The sequence below is a fragment of the Triplophysa rosa genome, linkage group LG9 (genome assembly GCF_024868665.1).
Source record: "Triplophysa rosa linkage group LG9, Trosa_1v2, whole genome shotgun sequence".
Lineage (NCBI taxonomy): Eukaryota > Metazoa > Chordata > Actinopteri > Cypriniformes > Nemacheilidae > Triplophysa > Triplophysa rosa.
This window is the reverse complement of record NC_079898.1, coordinates 2,618,698-2,643,254: the sequence shown is the minus strand read 5'-3', so window position 1 is coordinate 2,643,254 and position 24,557 is coordinate 2,618,698. Positions and strand designations below refer to the sequence as shown.

General features: G+C 41.1%; 1 protein-coding gene and 1 long non-coding RNA gene across 2 annotated transcripts in view; one reads left to right on the top strand and one right to left on the bottom strand.

The window, feature by feature from the left end:
* The window catches only part of wdr11 (WD repeat domain 11), a gene marked incomplete at its 5' end in the record, with an annotated part of 76,428 nt that extends 63,349 nt beyond the window's left edge, over positions 1–13,079 (bottom strand). Inside the window, one exon of the mRNA XM_057341339.1 lies at positions 12,940–13,079. Coding sequence (XP_057197322.1) covers positions 12,940–13,079 — 140 coding nt within the window. The remainder of the gene's footprint in view (positions 1–12,939) is intronic.
* Positions 13,080–22,498: 9,419 nt separating this feature from the next.
* LOC130558768 (uncharacterized) lies at positions 22,499–22,907 on the top strand. The gene is made up of 2 exons (XR_008963490.1): positions 22,499–22,605; positions 22,738–22,907. It is a non-coding gene; the product is annotated as an uncharacterized LOC130558768 (long non-coding RNA).
* Positions 22,908–24,557: the final 1,650 nt, after the last annotated feature.

Genomic DNA, 24,557 nt, shown 5'->3' with positions numbered 1-24,557 from the left:
TTAGTTTAATATTTTCTTTTAGTTCATGTCTTTATTTTCCTTCTAAAAGTGTTTCACACGCAGGCTCCATTCACTCTTTTACTATTTTACCATCAGTAAAGGGCTTGTTATGTTTTTCTAAGATCCACTGTATTCTTAGCCGAACATTCGCTCGTTGTTGGGCGGTAAGTGAGTGAGGGAGGACCCGTTTAAATCGCTCCGTATATTTTCCGTGTCCTTACCTTGGACTGCTGCTTGTAAGTTTCTTCAGTGTCTCTGTCTAATTTCATAATGCCGTTTAAGGTTTCCATTTTTGACAACCGCGACAGACTCCGAGCAAATGACTCCGAGACAAACCGGTCTCGTGCATCTCGATGCAGGAAGAATAAATGCAAATCTCTCGACCCATTCATCTCGGAAAACATGGTTTTCAGCGTCAACTTTTCTAACTTTTGAAAAGGACATTGTTTTTCAGTCACTGACAGTTACATCTGTCTACGCGCTGTGCAGCGAGTCTGTCCCGGCTCTCTTCTCTCGTCGAGACATCGACGTCTGAACGTGGCAACAGTGTGCATATGTTAACTGTCCGTGGCGCCGTAGGACCCAAACTGCTACTGAGCGGACCTTGATGTGCCTGCTATAAATTTGATTGCATTAGAAAATAATGTTAGGCGTTCATTTATTTATTATGTCAAAAGGCTTTGAGGTCCGGACGGATGCATCTCGCGGTCCGCATCCGGACCGGAGTCCGCTAGTTAGTGACCCCTGCAGTAGGCCAAAGGGGTTGCCTGCCGCCGCTCACAGATTCGGATTGGGTTTTTTTTGTTTTTTTTGTTTAACAGATAAAATAATTGTGATTTCATATTAAAACTAACCAATGAATCATTTAAAATCATTTAAATAAATTAAATGTGAAAAATTGGATGTAAGTCCAAATAAAGTCTAGAAGAAGAAAGAGGGGAGCCTGGAAGCATGGCCTAGTGGCCTGAACCCCAAAGCTCAAGTAAAAAGGAAGAGAATGAAGTGAGGGCAGAACTCAAGAGCAGAGCTCAAGGAAAACAGGCCAGAGGAGAAGAGCAAGAGCTCACAGAGATAGCAGCTTCCAGTGAGAAGAAGTAGAGACAGAGCATATCTTATCCTTTTTAAAAGATTCAATTTAAATCGAATATGGCCCAAAACACACAATATTTTGTAATTGTTTTGCTGTGGAGTCGTTCAGGTCACTGGGTTCCACCATCTCGCTTGAACAGATTTTGCCAAGTAAGAGATGTTGTTATGGCAACATTGTTGACAACATTTTTGTAAAAAAAAGTCTACACCCACTGTGCAGAATTCCCTGGCGGGCCTAACCTGTTGATCTCATCTTGCGCATGCGCTGAGACATTAGTCAGCAGTTCTGTGTAACGGAGTTCACATCGCCTCCTGGTTGTTATATGTTCAAACCACTAAAGTCCACTTTTGTTTGTGTGGTGTTACTGTGCGTTCCTACTAAAGTAAGTGATGTTATTTAGCAACAATATTAATGTGTTTCTAAGCGAGTTAACATTTAGATCGGTTTCCTTTACCATATCAGACATTTACATGACAATACATGTAATTGATACATGTATCAAGAAGCAATACGTTATTCAGAGTGTTTGTACATCCATATGAATATATAGCTTTCCTTATTTGTCAAGGAGAGAGTTATTTAATCCTTAATTGTATATTCGCGTTATGAAGATTGGGTTTTAGTAATGAGCATATTCGCGTGTAACCTGACACCGCTAGCCACCTGCAGCAGCGGGAAACTCACTCCACCAATATTGTTGTATTGAGATCATATTGTCGGCAAAATATACTTGTTGTATACTGTTGTAAGTTTACGTTTTCATGATTACATTTAATTGTTTATAATTAATAGTGACAATGTTTTCCACTCTGTATCTGTATTCTATCTGTATTCATTATAATTTCCTGTTTTCTATAGAAAAACCACATGCACATCACTGTTCAAATAAATACCAGGATTTTACAATCTCACTCTGGACTAGTTGCAGTTCTTTCTAACAGAAGAATTAGGCCAGTTGATGCCCAACGAACCCAATACGCACAAAACATCCCACAAATTGGTCCTTTGAGCCGGATAAGAACATCAACTGCGTCATGGCTACATCCAGAGATTTCCATTGGGGAGAACAGGAGCCGAATCCTCGTCCAAGTCATACCCAGCGGGTGCCCACCTACTTGGAGGATTATGTTCTTGACTATCCCCCTCCACGACAGTTCCCTCCTGCACCAGCAGAGGCCGCTGCAAGAATATCTCATACAAGCCAGGATACTTATAAGGGTTATGTGACTTCTGCACATGAAGAAAGAGACATTGACAGTGAAAAGCTGCATCACTTGGAAGCACGATGGAGATATTTAAGCAGTGAGATGAGAGAGCTTCAAATACAAATGGACAGTGGTAGACAATCATCTCCTCGATCACGATCTCCCTTTATTGGGCATTACCGGAGACTTTCTCCCACTGAACTCCATAACCCTGGATTAGAACTCCCTGTGACTGAAGCATCTTCCCCATACTATGGAGAAACACGGTATCATGAGCCTCTTATCCAACTGCAGCCAAGAACAAGTGTTCAGCCAACACTGCAGCCATGTAACATACTACGTGCATCATCTGTACCTGGGTCACTGCCTCAAAGACTACCATCTGAACTCCAAAGGTCAGAATCATGGCCTCAGATTCAACAAGAGGCAGTGCAACCAGCCCAGCCACAGCAGCAGCTTATTTCGGTGCAGCCCCGATCAGCTATTACCCAGCTACCGTCACAGTCCGCTGCTGTACAGCCTGCACCTTCTTACATCCAACCTCAACGTCAGCCAACTCCTGTACAATCAGTGCCAGTTCCACAGCACCCCCTATATCAACAATCAATGCCAGCCCCAGTTCAGGCCGTACCAGCCCAGCCTACCATGCATCCTCAGCGCCCTTATCAACTGCCACCTCTGCATCCACCAGCTTGGTCTGGACTACAACCACAGTATTATCATGCCAATCCTGTGCTTCCTGATTTGATGGAAATGGCCATTTCCTCTTCCAATGGCATACCCAAACCAAAGCTGGCAGTGTTTTCCACGGGAAAGGAGAGCGATTTCCTTATGCTTAAAAAGGGACTTGACAGTATCCTTGGCCCTCACAGACATCTAATGGAGGACTATAAGTATCAGGTGCTTCTTGAGCACCTACTGCTGCCAGCTGCCTATCAAGTAGCTAAGAGATACGTCAACAGCCCCTTTCCCTACACTTGTGCTATGCAGGCTTTAGAGCAGAGGTATGGTCAACCAAGACAGCTGATTCAGAGCGAGCTGAGAGCTATTCTGAATGCACCGACCATTCGACCAGGCGATGCTCAAGGTTTCGAGGACTTTGCTGCCTCTGTTAACACATTAGTCGGCATGCTGAATACAATGGATGGGCCTTCTAGATATGAACTGCAATGTGGTTCTCATGTTGACACCTTGCTGACGAAATTGCCTGTCAGCTATAGAGACTCATTTTTAGAGTACTGTCTCAATCAGCGCATTATTGCAAGTGGCAGTTCCAGGACTTACACTTTAACAGAGTTTGCTGAATGGTTGGAAAGGAAAGCTCAGGTCATTCAAATATCCAGGCGTGTGACAGGGGCATTGCATGCTGAACATCTTCGACGAGAACAGAAACCCCTTTTTCATTCTAAAGGTAGTGCGGCCACAGTTCTCACTAGCAGTGAAGAACCTAAAACCATGAGTTTGTTCGCTAGCTCCTCCAAAGATACTAAAATGGCAGCCACAGTTAAAAGGCGGGAACGCTTTATGCCCTTCTGTCCCTACTGCAACAACCATGAACATTATCTCAACGCTTGTGCAGCCTTCAGCAAGTTGAGCCACACTCAGAGAGGAAGCTGGATTAAGGAGCACAATAAATGTTGGAGATGTGGTCGAGGTCACAAGCAAGACAGCTGCACCCTCAAGAAAACGTGCTCTGCATGTGGGGGACTCCATCTGCCTGTGCTACATGAAGTTGCAGTCACCATGGAGAACCAGAGTATACTCACAGTTAATACGACTGCCTCGCAGGTTTACTTAGACCAGACCAGTCATTCTGGCAGAGTGATGCTTAAAGTTGTCCCGGTGAGGCTTCACAGTGGTGGAAAATTCATGGACACACATGCTGTGCTCGATGATGGTTCGGAAAGAACGATCATACTACCTGCAGCAGTCAAATATCTGAGATTAAAGGGATCTGAGGAAACATTGATGCTCAGAACAATAAGGCACGATCTTGTACAATTGAAAGGAATCGCAGTGTCTTTTGAGATATCAGCCCCGTCACATCCAAGTGTAAAACACCAAATTCAGAGAGCCTTCACAGCTGACGAGCTTAATCTGGCGGAGCAGTCTTGCCCCATGGACTTACTGAAAGGCAAATATGGACATTTAAGAGACATTCCACTCAAAGGGTTTACAAGATTACGGCCTTTAATACTCATTGGATCTGATTATCCACAGCTGATCACACCAGACTACCCTGTCCATATAGGTCCTCTTGGCAGCCCTGTAGCAGTACACACACAACTAGGCTGGACTGTGCAAGGACCTACTACCTTTCTCCAGCAACCTTTGGATGTAAACTCATGCCTCCACACCACATTCCTCTCCCCTGCGCAACAGCTGCATCAGCATGTTGAGTGATTGTGGCAGCTCGACATATCACCACAAAGAAATGAAAAGGAGGTTATCCGTTCCAGACGGGATAAGGCCGCACTTGCCATCTTGGAGGAGAAAACTGTACGTGTAACAGTTAACGGTGCAGATCACTATGCCACGCCACTACTACGAAGGGGAGACGCAATTAAATTACAGGCAACACCAAATGCTGTCATGGCTCTTTTAAGAGCCACAGAACGTCACCTGGTTAATAATCCTGATCTGGCAGATGTGTATAACAAGGAGATACACAAACTCGAGGAAGCAGGTTACACTGTCAAGATAAGTGGTGTGGAGGCAGCACATTCCTCTGAGTCATGGTATGTTCCCCACCACATTGTGCATCACAATGGCAAGGCTCGAGTGGTGTTTAATTGCTCCTTTAGCTACAGCCAAATGAACCTGAATGACTGTCTGCTGCCTGGCCCCAATCTAAGTCCACCACTTCTTGGAGTCTTACTCAGGTTCAGACAACATGCTGTTGCTATTAGTGGAGACATACGAGCCATGTTCCACCAGATCAGACTGTTGCCTGAAGACCAGCCACTGCTCCGTTTTCTCTGGAGAGACATGGAAAGGGAACGCAACCCTGATACCTATGAATGGCGTGTGTTACCATTCGGGACATCCTGTAGTCCATGCTGCGCTACATACGCCCTTCAGAGACATGTCAAAGACAACACTGAGGGCAATGAAGACGTTGCTGAATCTGTCCTGCAGTCTTTCTATGTGGACAATTGCCTCCAGTCTTTTCAGACTCAGCATCAGGCTAAGAAGCTCATTGACAAAATGAGAGCATTATTTGCCTCTGGTGGCTTTGAAATAAGACAGTGGGCTAGCAATGTCCCAGATGTTATTGCCCATCTTCCTGTAGAGGCAAAAGCAAAGAGCTTTGAGCTGTGGCTGTCCGCAGATAAGACTGATCCACAAGAATCAACACTTGGCTTAATGTGGCATTGTTCACAAGACATGCTAGGCTATAAACACAGACCTGTATCAACAGATGGGAAACCTACAATGAGGAATGTTTATCGCATTCTGGCAAGTCAGTATGATCCATTTGTATACATAATCTCCTTCACTACAAGGGCCAAAATTATGGTGCAGACACTATGGAAAAGAGCCAAAGGTTGGGATGAATCTATACCAACAGACCTTATCTCTGAATGGCAGGCATGGGAAAGAGAGCTAACTGATTTACAGAGAATAACCTTGCCTAGGTGTTACACACCAGCATGCCATGACACATCCTCAGTAATTGATTTGCATGTTTTCTGTGATGCTTCTGAAAAGGCATACGGCTCTGTAGCTTATTTACGGGTGGAAAGGGGTGAAGAAATCCAAGTTGCATTCATCATGGCTAGGTCCAGAGTGGCACCTAAAAGGCAGCTCTCAATGCCCCGCCTTGAGCTATGTGCAGCATTGTCTGGTGCCCAACTTGCCAAGGTACTGAACACAGAGTTTACTCTTGATATCAGACAGACAATCTTGTGGTCAGACTCAACAACAGTACTTCATTGGATACAGTCGGAGTCATGTAACTACAAAGTGTTCGTAGGTACCCGGGTTACAGAGATTCAGGACCTTGTTGGATATGACAACTGGAAATACGTGGACTCAGATAACAACCCCGCCGATGATATCACTCGAGGCAAAACCCTCTTAGATCTGGCTCATGGCAGCAGATGGAATCAGGGTCCCGCCTTTCTGTGCCAACCTCCAAATCACTGGCCAACCCAACCTTTAGTGTCATCTGAGGATCCAGAGGAACTCAGAAAATCTGCATTCTGTGGTAATGTCTCAGTCAGTCACAGTTCTTTACCTAATGTAGATGACTGTCAATCCTGGGACGACCTTATCATGACCACATATCAGTCCCTCCATGGGGCGGCAGCGCCCCCAATGTCTGGCACAGAACGCATAAAGACTGAGATGGATGTTATCAAACGTGCACAGATTGAAAGTTTTCCAGATGAAGTACGTACCCTTGAGGCAAGCAAACCTGTTCATCCAAGTAGTCGACTAAGTTCCCTTGCTCCACCATATCCCTTAAACCAGAGTGAAATGATAGATGAATAATAAGGGTGCAGAGGCACAAAGCCTTGGTTAGCTTAATCTTAACATGAAGTGTAACTAATCCCTCAAATCTGATTGGTTGATTGAAATGTTGTCACAGGGTCAACATCTCTCACTTGGTGAAATCAGGAAAGTCCCACCATCTCACAGGACCTAAAGTTAGAGACTTGCGAGGGGTTATTCTGTGCACTTCAGTAATGGTCTGGTTTGTCTCAGCTGCTCCCCTGCCCATCCTTGTAGTCCTTGAAAATGGCAGGAAAAGCCATCACAAAGCTAGGCCACAATCCTTTTGAACTTTTGCCCTCTAGCCAGTGCTTCAAATGGAGTACAAGAACATTTAGGCTCAAAAGTATATTTTTCCCCACAGATAATGTCATAATCACTGTTATAATGACATAAAAATGTGTTATGGATGTGACAAAAAGGACACGGTTTTTGGGAGATGACAAATTTTGTAGGAGTTGTGAATTAAAATGCACAAACCTGAAGCAAATATAACCAACAAATGAAGCACGACAAAAAGACAACAAAGCCCGGGGATCAGACCAGAAACACGACACTTTTTGATTTTGACATAGGCCTACAAATTAATTTGACTATTTGTATTTTGGCAGAGACAAGAAAATATACACATAGCCAAACCCTGTGTTGGGTGTGCACCGTTTAACCATCGCTCAACTTGCTTTTTTTCTTGTTGTTTTTTTGTGCAGGTAATATGTGGGGATTATATTTTCATATTAACACATCAGAAATGTTGTAATTCTGAATTTCGTTAGAGAAGGAATTTATTTATCCCTCAATAATTTAAATTAGAGACAAACCTTTTGCAGAACGTATAGAAAACCCGAGCAAACATTAGATTCCGTGTGAAACTAATTTTATTGAAACTGGTTATTTTCGCTCAGATTAATATTCAAGAAAACTAATGAAAACATTTTTCATTCTAAAACTTTAAAAACCACACCACTGCTAGCTGTTGTGTCTATTATTGATAAATGTGCTTATCTTATGAAAGTAGTACTTTTTGTACGCTTACAAATTATCGCAAGGTGTTCTGTGTGTTCAGGCGACAATTAGTTTTGAATATTTATTTAACTTATTTTTAAAAAGAAAAACAGATTTCCGTATAAATTTGTATGTATTTATCTTATATTTCAATAAAATTTTATTATAAAACATTACTTTATTTTCATCAAGTCTGATAAAACTTAAACCTATTCTTTCCAACTGCAACAATATTTCTTCATCTAAAATCTAACCGATACAAATAACAAACGCAACACCATGCTGTGTCCAATGGAGTTCTAATTCTGACAATAGGATAAATTCTGAACTTTTTTGCTCATATAGCCATCTTAAATATTTACATACAATTTTGGATCTGAATTGTTTTATTTGAAAGTAGACATTTCAAGTGTTCTATAGAAATATGTGCCGACACTTTGGATTGCCTAAATAGTAGGCAAGGCCAAATATAAACAGAAAATCGTATCGGGTAGGTCATGGAGACGGCAGAACGGGCATCATTTTTCTTGTTTTACAAAAGCACTAACTTTTGCTGGTATCGTGAGTGTATGCAAATAAAATCATTTAGATTATTTTATCTAATGATGTCCTATATGGATGAAGATGACTGCATTCTTCCCGCTGTTCAGGAGAAATCAAAGTGATCAAAGCGTCGCAACTTCTTAAATAAAATAAAATAAAACTGTAAAATATCATAAAGTTATACATTTTATATGTTGTTAGGGATTTCCCTCTAAAACATAAACCCGTGTTATAATGTAAAATCAGCTGTTTACTTTATAAAAATGCAGATCGATCTCTCCTCTCTTGCATAAAAACACATGATGCGTTTTACACCTTTTGAACATGTCCTTGTGCTGAAACAAATGCCTTTCCAACCTGATGAGTGATGGGAAAAGGAGAACACGTTCGGCAAAAGGGGGATACAAACCCCTATCTATCTGCTACAAAAGCTGCATAGCAATGTGACGTTTCCAACCATATGCCACTGGAGCTAATGAGAGGCAAGAGCCTTTTACTTATTTACTTTGTCAATGTTGCAGGTACTTGTACTCTGTTTGAATAGACTTCGTTATTTTAGTCGTATTTTATTTTATAGTCTACAGAGAAGCAGGAAAAAAGTCAAGTCAAGTCAAATTTATGTTTATTTGTGCTTTTTACAAATTGCGTTGTATCAAAGCAGCTGTACAACACAAAAAGAGGAAAAAACAAAGCAATGAAATACAGACACATACGTATCTACATACTATGTACACACATATATAGGTATTATAAATTAAATCACGTTTACTGAGTACAACTGTCATGGTATTCTTGCAAGTCTTGCAAAAGATGAGCTAGAGAAAAGCCTCAGGCTAAGCTTGTATAAAATCGCCAAGCTATAGATAAAACAATCAATCTCAAGAAAGAGCAAATAGAAAACAAACAAGATCATTGAACTCAAAGCAAGCGTGCAGTGCGCTTAAATCCTTCCCACAGTATTTAGCTTCCACCTGTAACGTTAGCAGCTTCTTTGTTACAAACGAATGCTGCCTTTGGGACAGTTAAAGCCTAGCTCCCTACTACACCTACCAGTAACTTTATCAGATAAAAGCTTCATTATCTATTAGCCGTGAGGCACTTTATTTCGACTTTCAGAAACATTTCCTTAATTTGCGCTACAACAAATATGCCTTTTCATTCTGATGAGGGAAGGGAAAAGGAGATAACACGTTTGGCAAAAGGTAGATTCGAACCGCAATCGGGCTGATGAGTCGTACGTTGCCTTTACCCCTAAACCACTCAAGCTGGAACTAGCCCGAAGTATTTTGAGTACTTACTGTCTCTGCTAAAACAATCAATCTCAATTGCGAGAAAATTAGAAAACAAATAAGATTATTAAAGTCTATATCTAATAGCTTGTTGTGGTGAGGACATTCACTGGCCGTCAAGCACAAATAGATAAGTGGAACTTTCACATCTTACATGCATTGTGATGGCAAAGAGTCTAGAAATGGAAAGCAAACCCCTATGCCTACAGTAATGGTTTAACCCTACCGCTCTCAGCAGCCAATAGGAACTCATCACGCTTACACGTTCAAACTGGTCAAGTGGCCGGATGGCTCAAAAACACGCAAAATTGACGTCTGAGGTCACGCATCGAGAACGCGTTGTTTGCGCGTAGAATACGTGTTGTTTGCGTGTAGAATATGTGTTGTTTACACGTCAAATTTTGCGTCGATTTTTCACGCGTAAACTACACGTACTCTACGTGCAAACAACACGTACTCTACGCACAAACAACACGTACTCTACGCGTTGTTGACGTGTTAAAATTCGCGCGTTTTTGACCCTCCTGGCTTTCCATAGAGTATGACACGGGCTGTGTGTGCTGTCAAGTTTAAACGGCTCTTCCGCGAGACGCGGGAGATGCGCAACGTGGGGCAGAGACGCGCGAGTGTGATACAAGCTGTGTGCGCGGTCTTCTGAATTATTTATTTGCCTAATATGATCGATCTGACTCTGCAGACGCCATTATCCCTCTTTCTCTCCTGCTTTCTATTTGTTTGTTTTTTTTCTAATCACTGGCGTTTACGCAGTTGGCTAGGGCAGTGCTGATAGGACACAACGGAGGTGTGCTCACTCAGTTGGTTAGCAAGAATGCCACTCAAAGCGGGCTTGGAACAGACGCGTTTCATATTTTTCATATCGCGTCCACAATCGAAATCGAATCGCGATGTGAGACGTTGCCATTTGCTAATTGCAAGAGGTTGCGAGGCGATTAGCAAATCGCAACGTCTCACATCGCGATTCGATTAATTGTCAGCCCTTGAATGTGGTTGACATGAAACACCAGATGAACTTGTTTTTAAATTGAGAGGCAGCTCCATCGCTGAATATGTGCATCTCTCTCATCCGGGGATGTTTTTTTTTCCAATGTCTTGTACAATCTTGGTGAGGAACATTGCTACGGACCTCTTGTTATGTTCCAAGCTGTAACTGACAATGGCGCATGACTCTGGCTCTCCATCAGACCATAAAACACATGGAAAGACTGTGACCTGTTTCTGATGCCAGTGTGCTGACTGGATCTGATCCTGGTAGGCAGCAGTGTAGTTTTCAGCAAAATCTATCTGCAGCACCACACTCTCCATGTTGGTTTTTGCTAACATTTTTTTGGTCTGGAAAAATGCACTTTGTTGTCTCTTCACAAAACAGTGGTGCAGAAATTTCCCAGCAGATGCTTTGAGAACATCAAGTACATCACCCAGTGCGCCACCCTTCTGGACCTTATTCGGCAGTCCTCCTGTTGTTTCCCATGTGTACCATTTGACTTTAATTTGCTTATCTTCCTCTGGAATGTGACCAAGGATATGCATTTTCAAAAGATGGCAATTTCTACATTCATCACACTTACTTAACATGCAGCCGGGACTATCTGGACTGCAGACGACTGCTTTAATAAAATCCTGTGTGCTCTGAAATGCTTTTGGCTTGGGATGACATGTTGCAAACAGTCCAGGGCTAATTTAACATTTTCATGGTAACGGCAAAGGCACACATTTCTTGGAGTGTCCGAACACCGCAATATATGAGATGGTCGAAGGTCAGCAAATTTAGATTTCCCAATTAGAGACTCCGGATGTTCACTTTTAAAACATCACTATTAACAATGTATAGACATTGTTAAATGCCGTTTCTGCATCTTCTTTTTTACTCCTCCGCTAATATCAGTGTTTTGCTATTCATGTCCCGTCCTCGGGTTCCCGAGGACACCAGAGGTCGTCAGTCCAACCTCCGGTTCTGGCCGGATGCACTTCCCAGTTCAGCCAAACGCTCGTGATGATGGTCAATTCACCTAATGACAACAATAGCCACAATCTACAGTCATCCAGAACCAGAATAATATTGGACAGACCTAAATATCTCTTTTATACTATCCTCACTAGTTCTTTCCTCCCTTCACTAACCAGCCCGACGAACAATTTCTGATGAATCTCACAGTTTACAGTAATTATTCTCTCTGTAGTTGCAGCAGTGCTATTTTAATATGCCAGAGGAGAACTGGCCCTCCCAGTTGAGTCTGGCCTCTCCTAAGTTTTTTTTCCTCCACATATACATCTATAGTGGAGTTTTGGTTCCTTTCCACCGATACTCACTGGGAGACCGCTGATTTAGTTTGATCCATATACTGTATATAAACAACTTGAGTTTAACGACACACATGCACGTTAACATTATTATTTCCACACGTTTTGGTATTATTGCAAATTGTTCTGGTATATTGTAATTTTAGGCTCCCAGTCCTGATATAAATATTATTATATTAATTATTAAATTAATAATATACCTAAATTAAATATACTTGATTGAACAATTTACTGTTTCTGACAATCCACTGACATCAGTGTACATTGCATAGAGAAAAACTTGCAATATACCATGTATCTTAAAGGGATAGTTCACCCAAAAATCAACTTTGTGTGATTTTTTACTCACCCACATGACGTTAAACATGTTTAGAGAACTTCCGGCGTCTTCGGAGCACAAATAGAGATATTTAGATGACATCCGAGAGCTTTCCAGGCCTCCTCATAGACATCATGGTGTCAGTTTTTGCCAAGGTCCAGAAAAGTACTAAAGACATCGTAAAATTGGTCCATCCGCGCATAGTGGCTCAGTTGAATTTTTTTGAAGCGACGAGAATGCTTTATGTGTGAAAAACAAACCAAAATACCGACTTTAATCGATATATTCTCCTCTGTCTTGTCAAGTGTATGGCGCGCGTTCACGAGAGCACTATACCAGGGTTTAGGGTTTTCTGAAAACCAGTGGACAGTTTGCAAACGAGACACAGCGCAAACAAGACACAGCACAAACAAGAGAGTCAACGACTAACAAAACATAAAAGCAGTACAATTGTTCATCCAGGTGTACAGTATTAAGAAACAAACATATTCGACCTTATGAAGTGAGTTATTTTTGTAGATTCAATTACTGTTGTAGATTCAGTTATTAGTGTGTGTTGTGGACTAACTATTTGATTAACTACAAACCTCCTTTTGTGTTTCAGAGGTATACTGTATGGGATTAGACTAACGTGAAGTGAAGACATTATAGAATGTTGATCTTTTAATTTCAGACCTGATTACGGAGGACTCTACGCTGCTCTGCTCTGCATCAGCAAGGGTGGTCTGTCTTGCTATGGCCTCTCGTGCTGCAAGCTGCTTTTTCTTCAGACTTTTGAGGTTGTGAGAGGGTGACCACTCCTGTTTAAAAACACACACATCACATTTTAGTAATCATACTACTCAACCACACAGTAAACAAACACTTAAAAGACAAAGGTCAGGAGGATAGGATAACAGCAATTAATTTAACCACTTATGCAACTTTATTTTTAAAGCAAAGCCTTGTTTCAAAAGGACACATATTTTATTGCTAGTCATATACAGGTTTGTTCTAAGAGCTGATCTTAGAAGTTTTGAACTTTTGTATGTCACTGCACACATACTGTTTTAATGCAAAAATAAATTGGTAACACTTTACAATAAGGTTGTTGTAACACAGTTCAATGTAGGGAAGGAAGGAGGCGGGAACCGGCATCATTCAAACAATAAACTTTTAATCGTGAAAGTAAATAAACAATAATAAAACAGGCCGGCAGTCGGCCGCGGCCAAACAAACTGACTCCACTTAACTTCCGGGCCCGGGTCCTCTCTCTCGATGGTCCGGTCGCTCGTCCTCTTATGCTCCCGAGCTCCCCCGTGAGGCATGCGGGGACCGGCGGTCGCACAGCTGACACTCGTTGCCACTTACGCCGCCGGCCCCGCCTTACTCGCCCCACGGCTCTCGCCCCGCCTTCCTCGCTACAGTTGTATTTCTTAATATTAGTAAATGCATTAACTAACATGAACTAACAATGAGTAATATAAAGTAGGTAGACAACCAGAATGCCCATTACCACCGCCGCCGCGCAGAGTTAGAAAGTGCAGTTAGAAAACATTTACTGTACATGTGAAACTAGTTTGCGGAATTTCCAGCAGGAAGCTTAATGGGACAGTTTGCACTTTTAATTTTTAACCACAGGTACAGTGAAATGTACAGTGATGAGTTCCTTAGTATGTGACAGGAGGTAACACATCAAAACAATATTTTTCACGTTTTTAATACACTGCTCAAAAATGCTCAAGGGAACACTTGATCATCCTAGCATAACACCAAGTCAGTTAACCTTCAGGAATATCAATCAACAAGGTAAGGAAGCATAAGTGATTGTGAACCATTTTTACTTGTTTTGGTGCAAATGAAAGTGACAACAGCTACACTGAAGAGGCAAGGGTGGTCTGGGGAGGACCATCCTTAGAGGGTCTCACAGACCTCCATGTGCTATAGGGTGCGTTTATATTTGGCATTAACATGTGATCTGTATCTGGATGTTGTCCACATACACATTGAAAAGACAAGTGTAAACGCGCTTGCGTGTCCTGATCCAGAGGTAGTCGAGGGCGCATTGTGATCGGATCTCAGTGTAATGTAAATGCAATCCAGACAGTTTATCTACATTTACCGGTACAATTTCAAAGAAAACCCCGCCCGCTATCATTATTCTCTCGTCTGTCCGAAACCTGTCAGACTGCGGAGCAGCTGACAAATGCAGGGGAAAGTTTACTCTTGCTCACGAACGTTGCACACTCGTTCATTTTCCCACGAAATTATCATGGATACTTTAACCTACTGAGGATTTATGTCAAATCACACGAGATGTTTTACTTGACCACTTCAGCTGTATCATCGCTGTATTTGTGACTGCCATGAATGGCGTTGACAGCACACACAGCCATCTTAAAACGCATCATTTGTTTATTTTCATGTCACACACACAAACGGCAACACTATATCAGCTTGTTTCTAACATACGTGTGTGTGTTTACTGTAGCCTATACGGCATAATCAACTCTCCGGTTCCCCGAGGGCTGCTGCCGCTTGTGTCTCGTACGGCTCTCACTAAATCCTTGGTGTTTCGAGTCTGACGTCATCACCCTAATGTGTTTTTCATCAATTTTAACAATCATAGGTAGTTTAGATGGTTAGAGTAAGGTTAGGGTTAGGGTGTGGGTTAGGGTAAAGGTTTCGTAAGACTTGAAACCCCAAAGATTTAGTCAAAACCAACAAGCCACGCCCACGGATCTGACTCAAAAGTACCGTCCCCGTAAAACAGATTAAGCAGCAGCCGGGCAGCTTGAAACGGAGCTCTGAATACACCGTATATCATTTACACACAGAAACAAGATTGTATAGTGTTGCTAATAGCTGATGTCAGTAAGCACGCTATATTTAGGGCGCAGACCAAAGAAACGATGCGCTGTCACTTTCAGCCGAACCAACCCAAATAGACGAGAACGAAGTGGTCGCTTTTGATCATAGGAATTTCGGCCTACTTATGTGATTATTTTATGTGTCCGTGACATGAATAAACAAATGATGTGATTAAAAACACAGTTAGAGTCTGTGTGCGCGCGCGTGTGAAACCCGCCACAGCTCAAGTACAAAAGCTTGTGTCATTTTACAAACGTCCTCTGATTATACTTTCACATATAAGATCATTAATCGTTTTAACCATGGTTTACTTCCCACCGCTGCCTCGAGTTCAACATGGCTGCGTATCAAATCTGTAACATGCTCATCCTCCCCGTTATATGTGTTGTGTGAAATCTCCCCGCACCGGGGCTATTTTTAAATTGCAGGCTTATTAAAATAATGGGCGGGAAACTATAGAGATCCGATCAGTTATCCAGATGTGGAAGCCACTTGTTGACAAGTGTAAACGCGCTGTGTCCTGATTGTCTGAAGATCCGATCTGCTTGTTCGGATCACCGAGATCGCATGTTAATGCCAAATATAAATGCACACATAAAGTCCTCGGATCTATTGTCAGATCTTATGCTGGTGCATGATAATGCCCGGCCTCATGTGACCAGAGTCTGAAGGCAGTTTCTGGATAATGAAGACATTGATGCCATTGACTGGCCCTCACGTTCCCCAGACCTAAATCCAGTTGAGAACCTCTGGGATCTCCTGTATCCGAAGCCATCAAATAGTTCCATAGACTATCCAGGAGCTCACTGATGCTCATCCAGGTCTGGGAGGAGATCATATGCATGTATAAAACAGATTAAGTTTATTATTGTTAGTTCCGTTTACCTTCTAATTGATCAGTGTTGTTTCTGTTTGTGTAGAACCACTCTTATAAATCATCTACCTAATGACTATAAAGCCTTTCAAGCACCAAGATATTAAAATCTACTTCGTATCTGACCAGACGACATATGTTTGCTTAATGTCCGCCGGCATCCACACTTGTATAAACAACAAATGGTCCTCCGAGCCGGATAGAGGAGTTGACATAAGACCGATGCATCACAGTAATTCAGACTCCAGCTCTGACCATCCTGAGCCCATAGTGAGGCCCAGTTCGGCTCCCTAGTTACCTGTCAGACTTCGACCTCTACCGTGGCCTCTGAAGGCTACAGTCACGACAATGAGAACATCATCCACTAGAGATAAATGATGATTTAAAATTGCAAGGAGCAGCTGCACCCAAGCTCACCACAACCCACGCTGAGTACAATACTGCAATGCAGCCATGGCATTCTTCCATAGAGTGAAGTCCCAGTCGGGAGTACGAACAGCAGCTAACACCTGCCCCTCCACCTGAGCTGGCATCAGAAGTTCTGTGAGAAATCAAGCAGCTTTGGTGAGATGCTGATGAACTGCGACGTCATTCCTGAGAGCAGATAAGGAAATTACAAGAGATAAATTATACCCTGGAAGCACATTTAAGCTTACTTGCAGGGAGTGATGGGTCCAGGCACCATCCACAAATTACATCTTCACCTGTTCCTCAACACTGCACCCGTACTCGGCAGACCACTACAGATGCGAGGCCCATCCCCCCGCCTAGATCTACGTTACCTCAGTCTTCACGTGTTGCTGCAGATGAAGCATCCAGAACAGATGGCCTACACGACCTAGAAAGGAGGCTTCATCAGCTAGAGATGACATCACAGCCAACTCACGCTCGACACACCCAGCGTAAGTCCTTCTCTCAAAGGAAAATATGACACAGCCGACGGCAGAGCCGCGCGGCTCCAGCTCAACACAGTTATGTGGTCCTCATAGTCAAGAGAGTACTTACAGAGGACCAGCTCCTACCATTCCAAACTCTGTTAAGCCAGATCGAAGAGAGTTCTCACGGCTGCGCATCGCTCATCGCTCGCTGAGAACATCCTGCCACCAGACGCAACAGAGCAGTTTAAGTACCAGATTCTCGTCGACCACCTGAAGTTGGAGGAAGCACTGTTGATCGCAAAATCCTACTGCAACTCATTATACCCATTCTCAGATACTATGGAGGCACTTAACCAGCAGTACGGACAGCCCCACCAGCTGGCTCTTCAAAGGATAGCTGAATTTATGGTCAGACCGAATGTTGGCCACGGGGATGTAAGGGCCTTCCGAATGTTCGCATTGAGAGTCCGTTCCCTAGTGAGCATGCTTTAACAGCTGGGTAATAAAGGCTATATGGAGCTAGAGTGCGGTTCACACATATCAAGACTGTTGTCTAATGCTAAAACTTGACTCGCTGGGGCCCAGGTCAGGGAGCAGACAGTATGGCTCAACCAACTGTCTGCTTGCCGTCTCACGTCGCAGAATACACAAAATGTACAACATGTAGTAATCCGTTCTCCCAAACATCACAAAATAGATGGCCGGCAGTCGGCCGCGAGGGGCTGCCGGCCTGTTTTATTATTGTTTATTTACTTTCACGATTAAAAGTTTATTGTTTGAATGATGCCGGTTCCCGCCTCCTTCCTTCCCTACATTGAACTGTGTTACAGCCGTTTAACCCTTAATACGCTATACACAATAACAATCAAAATGAAGCTGCATTATTTACAATATATATTACAGAGAATAAAAAAATAAGTATTATAATTTAACAGTTTCATATTATTAAAATATTTATCATTTATTCATGAATATTTAAATATTTTTCAGAATATCTATGTTTTAATTCAAATAGCACTGAAAAAACTCAGGCAGAACTCTTTACAGGAACTGTATATAATACAGGAGCTAAAAAAAACTGTTTTATAAAATAATTATTTCAGTTTCACAGCAGTTCTCACTGCAAATCCATATGTTCTACATAGTTTAAATTGTTTCTAAAGTATCCAAGATCACAGAGATACTCTGTGTAATTTAAAGACAAACCTGACATGTGCACATGGTGGCACACCCATCACCCCCGTCCACAGCCCACTGTCTCCAGCATTCCCACCACACACTCAGTCAAAGTTTGGCTTGCTATTACTGTCCAGTTAACCCCTGCTATGAAAATAATTTTATAATAATATAATAAAATATTTTTTATTAAAATATCAACAATGACATAGAGAATGTTCAAAGTTAATAAATCTATTAATGTAACTTAAGTCCCCATGAAACCACTTATTCAGACTTGAATTGAGGAGTTGAGATAATGTCCTGGCTAGTTCAGTTTACATTTACATTTATTCATTTGGCAGACGCTTTTATCCATAGCGACAGTGCCGATCCTAGACATCTGGGGGCCCTAAGCCAACCTTTTTGAAGGGCCGTTGTCATAATAGTTCAAACTAGATATAAACATAACTGTAAACTATAAGTAATAAAAAATAAATCAATTAACACACTTAAACAAAAAAAAAACTGAAAGACAAAAAAATCATCAAACTGACAGTAAAAAATTATTCTAAAATAAAATTGAAACTTTGTTTGACGTAAATGATTATTTACCTTAATTAACACGTGGCTTGGAAACAGCTGTGAAAAGCTATGTTTTTTTCTAACCAAATTAGTGATTAACAAAAATAAAGCATGATAAATATAGTTAACTTAATAATGCTAATTATATGAAGAGTTTGGTTCCAAAATGAGATAACTCCATTTTTATTTTTTTTCAAAAATCATGTTTTTTATTATGTTAACATGTTTTTATTGTGTTAGTTAGCTGTATTTTTTTTAGTTATTGTGGCTCAAATCAAAACAAACCAACTGCAGTTTGATTGATATTAATTGGACTATACAATAAAAAAACAGGATTTAATTTTTTTTTAAAACAGAGTTATCTCACCAAACTCTTCATCTCAAAACACATCAATAATTCCCTAAATGTGATGGAACACACCAAAAAGTACATATCATCATGTGCAAACCAAATGCAGTGGATTGCAGTGATGTGCATTATAGCTGAGACTCACATGATCACTGTAGTTGGTTTTGGGTCATTCCCTCTAAATGATATTGAGCTTTAAATAATCATATATCTTTTGTATGAACCCATATAAAAGATGGGTTTAATATACATAGCAAAACACATAGCAATATTTACATGATTTGACAGTTTGTTGTAATAAATATAAAAAATCAAAAGGTGTGCATTAGGGGTGGAGCCGAACCCGAATACGGTATTCGGAAAGGCACAAATAGCGTGTTTTTTACTAATACTTATTTCGAACAAATACTTAAAAAAATATTTGTATTCGGGAACAAGAAAAACTTTATATCAAAAAGCTGCATTTTCTCATGAGACCGCAGTGCATGCCCGCATGAGTGAGTGAGTGAGTGNCATTCAGGAATCGGGGGGGGGGGGGGGGGGGGTTAAAGAGGTGACTGACACAGGCTGCTCCACACAGCAACAGAGAAGGCTCGGCTGAGCGAAAAAAGACTTCACTGCGTGCATCACTATTTTTGTTGAATAGATTTTTGTACCTTAACTGGGTTCCGGAGGCAGTTTATAACTTTCGGGAAGTGGAGTTTGATCGGGAGATTATTCCATTACGCTGCATTATTGACGTCGGCAGTCGGGTGCTCTAGGGGGGCAGTCCCTCACAATGGGGCGGGTATGGTCAAAGGGCAACGCAAAGGGGAGGGGCCCTCACAACGTGGGTGGTCCGGAAGTAATTCAACACCCCTCCCCCCCGAAAAGGTCAATGACCCCATCAATCATACCTGTCAATCATTTTGACACTATGTCCCGCATATATACTACTGACATGGTCTATATCAGGGGTGGGCAAACAAAATCTTTTTTTATTTATTCCAAACTGAAATTTGATAGCTACTGTAGAGTTTGTACATGCAATTCCTTCTACCCTGTGTTTTATAAATACTTTTATATTGAAAAAAAATGGCAAAACATTTGCACACTCATAAGACACATTATTATAATAATTCACAGTATACATAATTTTTTATTCTTGACATTTTCAAATATTGCTCTAATTCAGGGGTGTGCAATTAATCCCAATGGGCCACATGAGAAATGGGACTGTAGTAAAATGCAATAAATATCTAAACTGATCTAACTCTTTTATATTTAAAAAAAGAAAAACCACCACCACTAATACTTTTCTGCACCTCTACCTTTTGTGTATATCACTGGTTATACATGTACTAATGTGAAATCATATATGTAATATACATGTCTAAAAAAATAAAACATTGTAATATTACAGTACGAGTTAAACATTTGGCATTGCAAACCGCTCTCAATTTAATTTATATCTATTGTGAGCCATATTTGCAATTATTCTGGTTCTGGTATCACTACAGGAACTATATGAAGAGTTTGGTTCCGTTTTAAAAAAAATAAAAAATCATGTTTTTTATTATGTTGTCATGTTTTTCTTGTGTTTTATTGCATTAGTTAGCTGTATTTTTTTGAGTAAGTGTGGCTTGAAATCAAAAAGCAACTGCACTTTGATATGAATTGGAAGGCACAATAAAAATACATGATTTTAGATTTTTTTTTAAAACAGAGTTATCTCATTTTCGAACCAAACTCTTATATATCTATGACGAGAACCATTTCACAGTCTGTGTCACTCCGCCATTTAGCTAAGTCGGATTTATAAGAAGTGAAATTAAAAGCAGTCTCTCTTAGAGCATTTCTCAGCAATAGTGACCGATTGCAGAACAGCAGAACCCTACGTCACAGCCATATCTCTTTCTCAGCGCTTAGGACGCAAGTGTCTTTAGATGTGCTTTTGATAACAGAAATTCCCGCCTCAGCGCGAGGTGCTTCAAAAGACACGATACGCGATTGCAGCGTTTAAACACGCCCGTCTAGCTAGCGCAATAGCGCGTGTCTCCCTCTCTTCATTTTTACTCTACTACGCTGCATAGCAGACTCGCGCCATCTAGTGGATTTTGTCTGTATTACATCAAATTAGTAATTTCACCAAAATCCTAACTGAAACGCAATGTTATTAAATACATTTAAAAACCGCCTGGCGAGCCAGATGAAATTGCTTGGGGGGCCTGATGTGGCCCGCAGGCCATAGTTTGCCCACCTCTGGTCTATATTATTCTAAATAAGTTGTAGTTGTGTAGGCTACATTGACATTGGTACTAGATGAAATTTACAGAAATGCTTGTCTCTTCTGTGTTTGTCTATTCTTTAGTCTCTGTGTGTATATTGCAAAGATATTTGCTTATGACAATTATAATAAAAAATATAATATTAAAATATTGGCATTAATATTAATTTTATGAATAGTAGGCCTGTATAATCACATACAAAGTAACTAAGTAAAGAGCTACTTGAGTAGTTTTTTCATTGCATACAAATTGCATAAAATAGTGACTTTTACTTTTACTTGAGTAACAATTTCTCTAGTTACTTGTACTTTTACTTGAGTAAGGATTTTGGCTCCTCTACCCATCTCTGGATATGACACGGCTAAAACGAATATTGTCGTTTGTTTTAGATGTATACACGATTTAAGGTTGAAAAGCACGGTATGTGGAAAATTACAGCGTATGTTTGTATCTCCTCTTTGCCCCCCCCCATGTCATAGACCATATGATATAGACCATGTCATAAACAAACTCCACTTAACTTCCGGGCCCGGGTCCTCTCTCTCGATGGTCCGGACGCTCGTCCTCTTATCCTCCCGAGCTCCCCCGTGAGGCATGCGGTCACACAGCTGACACTCGTTGCCACTTACGCCGCCAGCCCCGCCTTACCCGCCCCACGGCTCTCGCCCCGCCTTCCTCGCTACACGGCTCTCGCCCCGCCTTCCTCGCTACACATGTGTTTACGCCATATGACCCCTTTAAAACCCTCACTCGCATAGCAATTCCTGCAAGGAAAAGCCAGAGCCGCATGCATCACAAGCTCTCTCGTGAACGATAGCCAACCATCGTCTAGGGAAACCGCTATCGCTGATATGTATCGTAAATACACGATAGTATCGTCAATCGGAACAACCCTAATCAACATAATGGTATTCTATTCACATTAGTTTATTTGTTGGATCAAGCTGGGTTGTTTGATGTAAGAGTTGACTTATTCCGTCATACTTGCTGTCTGCCATATTGAATATATAGAAAACATACTTTTTGGAACTTCAACACTTTTGTGTATTGACATGAAACTTGGTATGTAATCTTGTCTGCCTCATAAAGATTTGGTGACAAAGTTATAAGCAATTTTATTGTGTTCAAACTGCTTTTCCCTGTTTTTAAACTTGGTTTTTAAAATGTGATCATCTGACATCAGAAAAAATCCAAATTATTTCCATGCATGGTAAGAACTATTATTTTCCACACATCTAATGTTTGTGTAAGTTGAGATATTTATCTACTTGTTTTCCAGGATGCACTTTGCTCTGAAGGCATATCAAGAGCTGCTAATGACAGTAAATGAGATGGACCGCTCAAAATATGACAACATCCGGCACAGTGCCAGTGTCATAAAGAGTATGTGCTCAAAAACATTTGACTTCAAATTAGTTCCATTTGTTCTGATCGTCCTTTTCTTTTGTTTTCTTTCATTAAAAAGTCGGATGTCCAACCTCTGTCTTTCAGAATGTTTTCTTGTGTATTTTGCAGGCAATATCTTCTATCTGATGGAGTTCAGAGAGATTTTTCTGACTCTCTTACGTAAGTTTGATGAACAGACACAGCCACGGTCATTTCTCAAAGATCTGGTGGAGTCCACACATCTGTTTCTGAGAATGCTGGAGAGATTCTGTAAGGGACGAAACAATCTGGTTGTGCAGGTGAGACTTAAACCTGAAGTTAAAGGTACATTATGTAAAAATTTTGCATTAAAACATTAAAAACCCTATGACAGCGTTATACATTTTGTTTACATGCATACAGTATCTCAGATGTTTTCAACAACGCTGTAATCCGTAGAAAATCACAGTTAACCAGCTTCATGCCCCAAAAGGTCAGATGTCACTGACGACATTTCTGGGTTATCCTTGGTTTCCACTTTTAGAAATCATGTTGGTTCGACTTAATGCAGTGCTGTGCTGTCCAATTGGCTCATGACATCGAAGTATCGGAAGAACAATTTGAAAGCCGTACTGTCGAGTCACTCTCACAATATAAGTTGCACATGGCAAAACAGTGAGTCTCATGATTAAAGGCTACTTGTTGTAGTGTGTAGAGCATGGCACTCCGTAGGCCTAATGGTGTCTACATTAGACATGAGCAGAATGGAACCACTTGCGTCCGATGTACGGGCGGTGTTTATGCCATCCATTAACATGACTTGTGAGTATCGTCAGATTGATTTCTGTCGGCGGTGGAACTAAAGACTACAGCTCTCATCAATTTATGCTTTTTCACGTTGTCATCAAGCTACATCTTATTTGTTATTGGTATTGTTTTGCAACCTCTAGTGATGTAAAAAACATACTGTGCCTTTAAACTACTTGAAATTAACATGGCCATGTATTGTGTGTACATGTGTGCGTGTTTTTAAAATAAGTAAGTATTTATAATGAGTTCAGGTCCCTTAGTGTTTAAAACTGCTGATCTATACATTTATCTGCGTTTTTTGTCTGACAGTAGAATGACAGATTTTAGACACTGTTTGTGAGAACCGATCATCTCTGAAAGTCTGCTTTATTATTTAATTAGATTAACATTCTAGTTGAACCAGAATAACTACAGTAGTCAACATTTAAAGTGGATAAAAAATCATCAAACGGGTATTGTTCAAGCAATTCTTGTATAACATACAAGTCTCCTATAATCAATGTTGTCATCAATTGTAGTTCATGCCTCATCACGTGTGATGGTGCCCATACATGCTTGTTTGTCACAAGATGTAAAGTGGCTTGTCACACATTCATGAAGACAAAAGTGCACCAAAAAAACTACATTCCTTTTTCACCTGAAGTAACAACATACATTTTATATGTAACATACATTTTATATTTTAAAAAGTTATATATATATATTAGGGCTGGGAAAGTTAACCCATTATTATTGCGTGCATTCATTTTCGAAAGTCCGTGGCTCATTGGCCCTGAAATGTACAGACGGGTCACAGAAGGGGTGGGATGTTGATCAGTACTGGCTGGGCAATGGCGTCACCACGCGTCTCAACCAATGAGAGCTTTTGGGGTTGGCTTAAGACTGCTGAGGCGTGCACATGAACCAGGAACACCAGACCTGAATGGAAAGGTACCGAACTCTTACATGGACATTTCATTTAAATCTCTTCCTAACGGCGGAGTTGATAGAACAAACCACTCCATTTCGTCTCTCCTCTTTCAGCCATGCACTTATCCATCAGTGCCCTCGCCCCACAAAGACCTAATGTATGCGGGTGTAAGAGGCTTATATAATGATTAAGCGGAAGGAAATCAATAGCCTGGAGGGTGCAAAAATTTCCCCCGCTAAGGTACAAAACA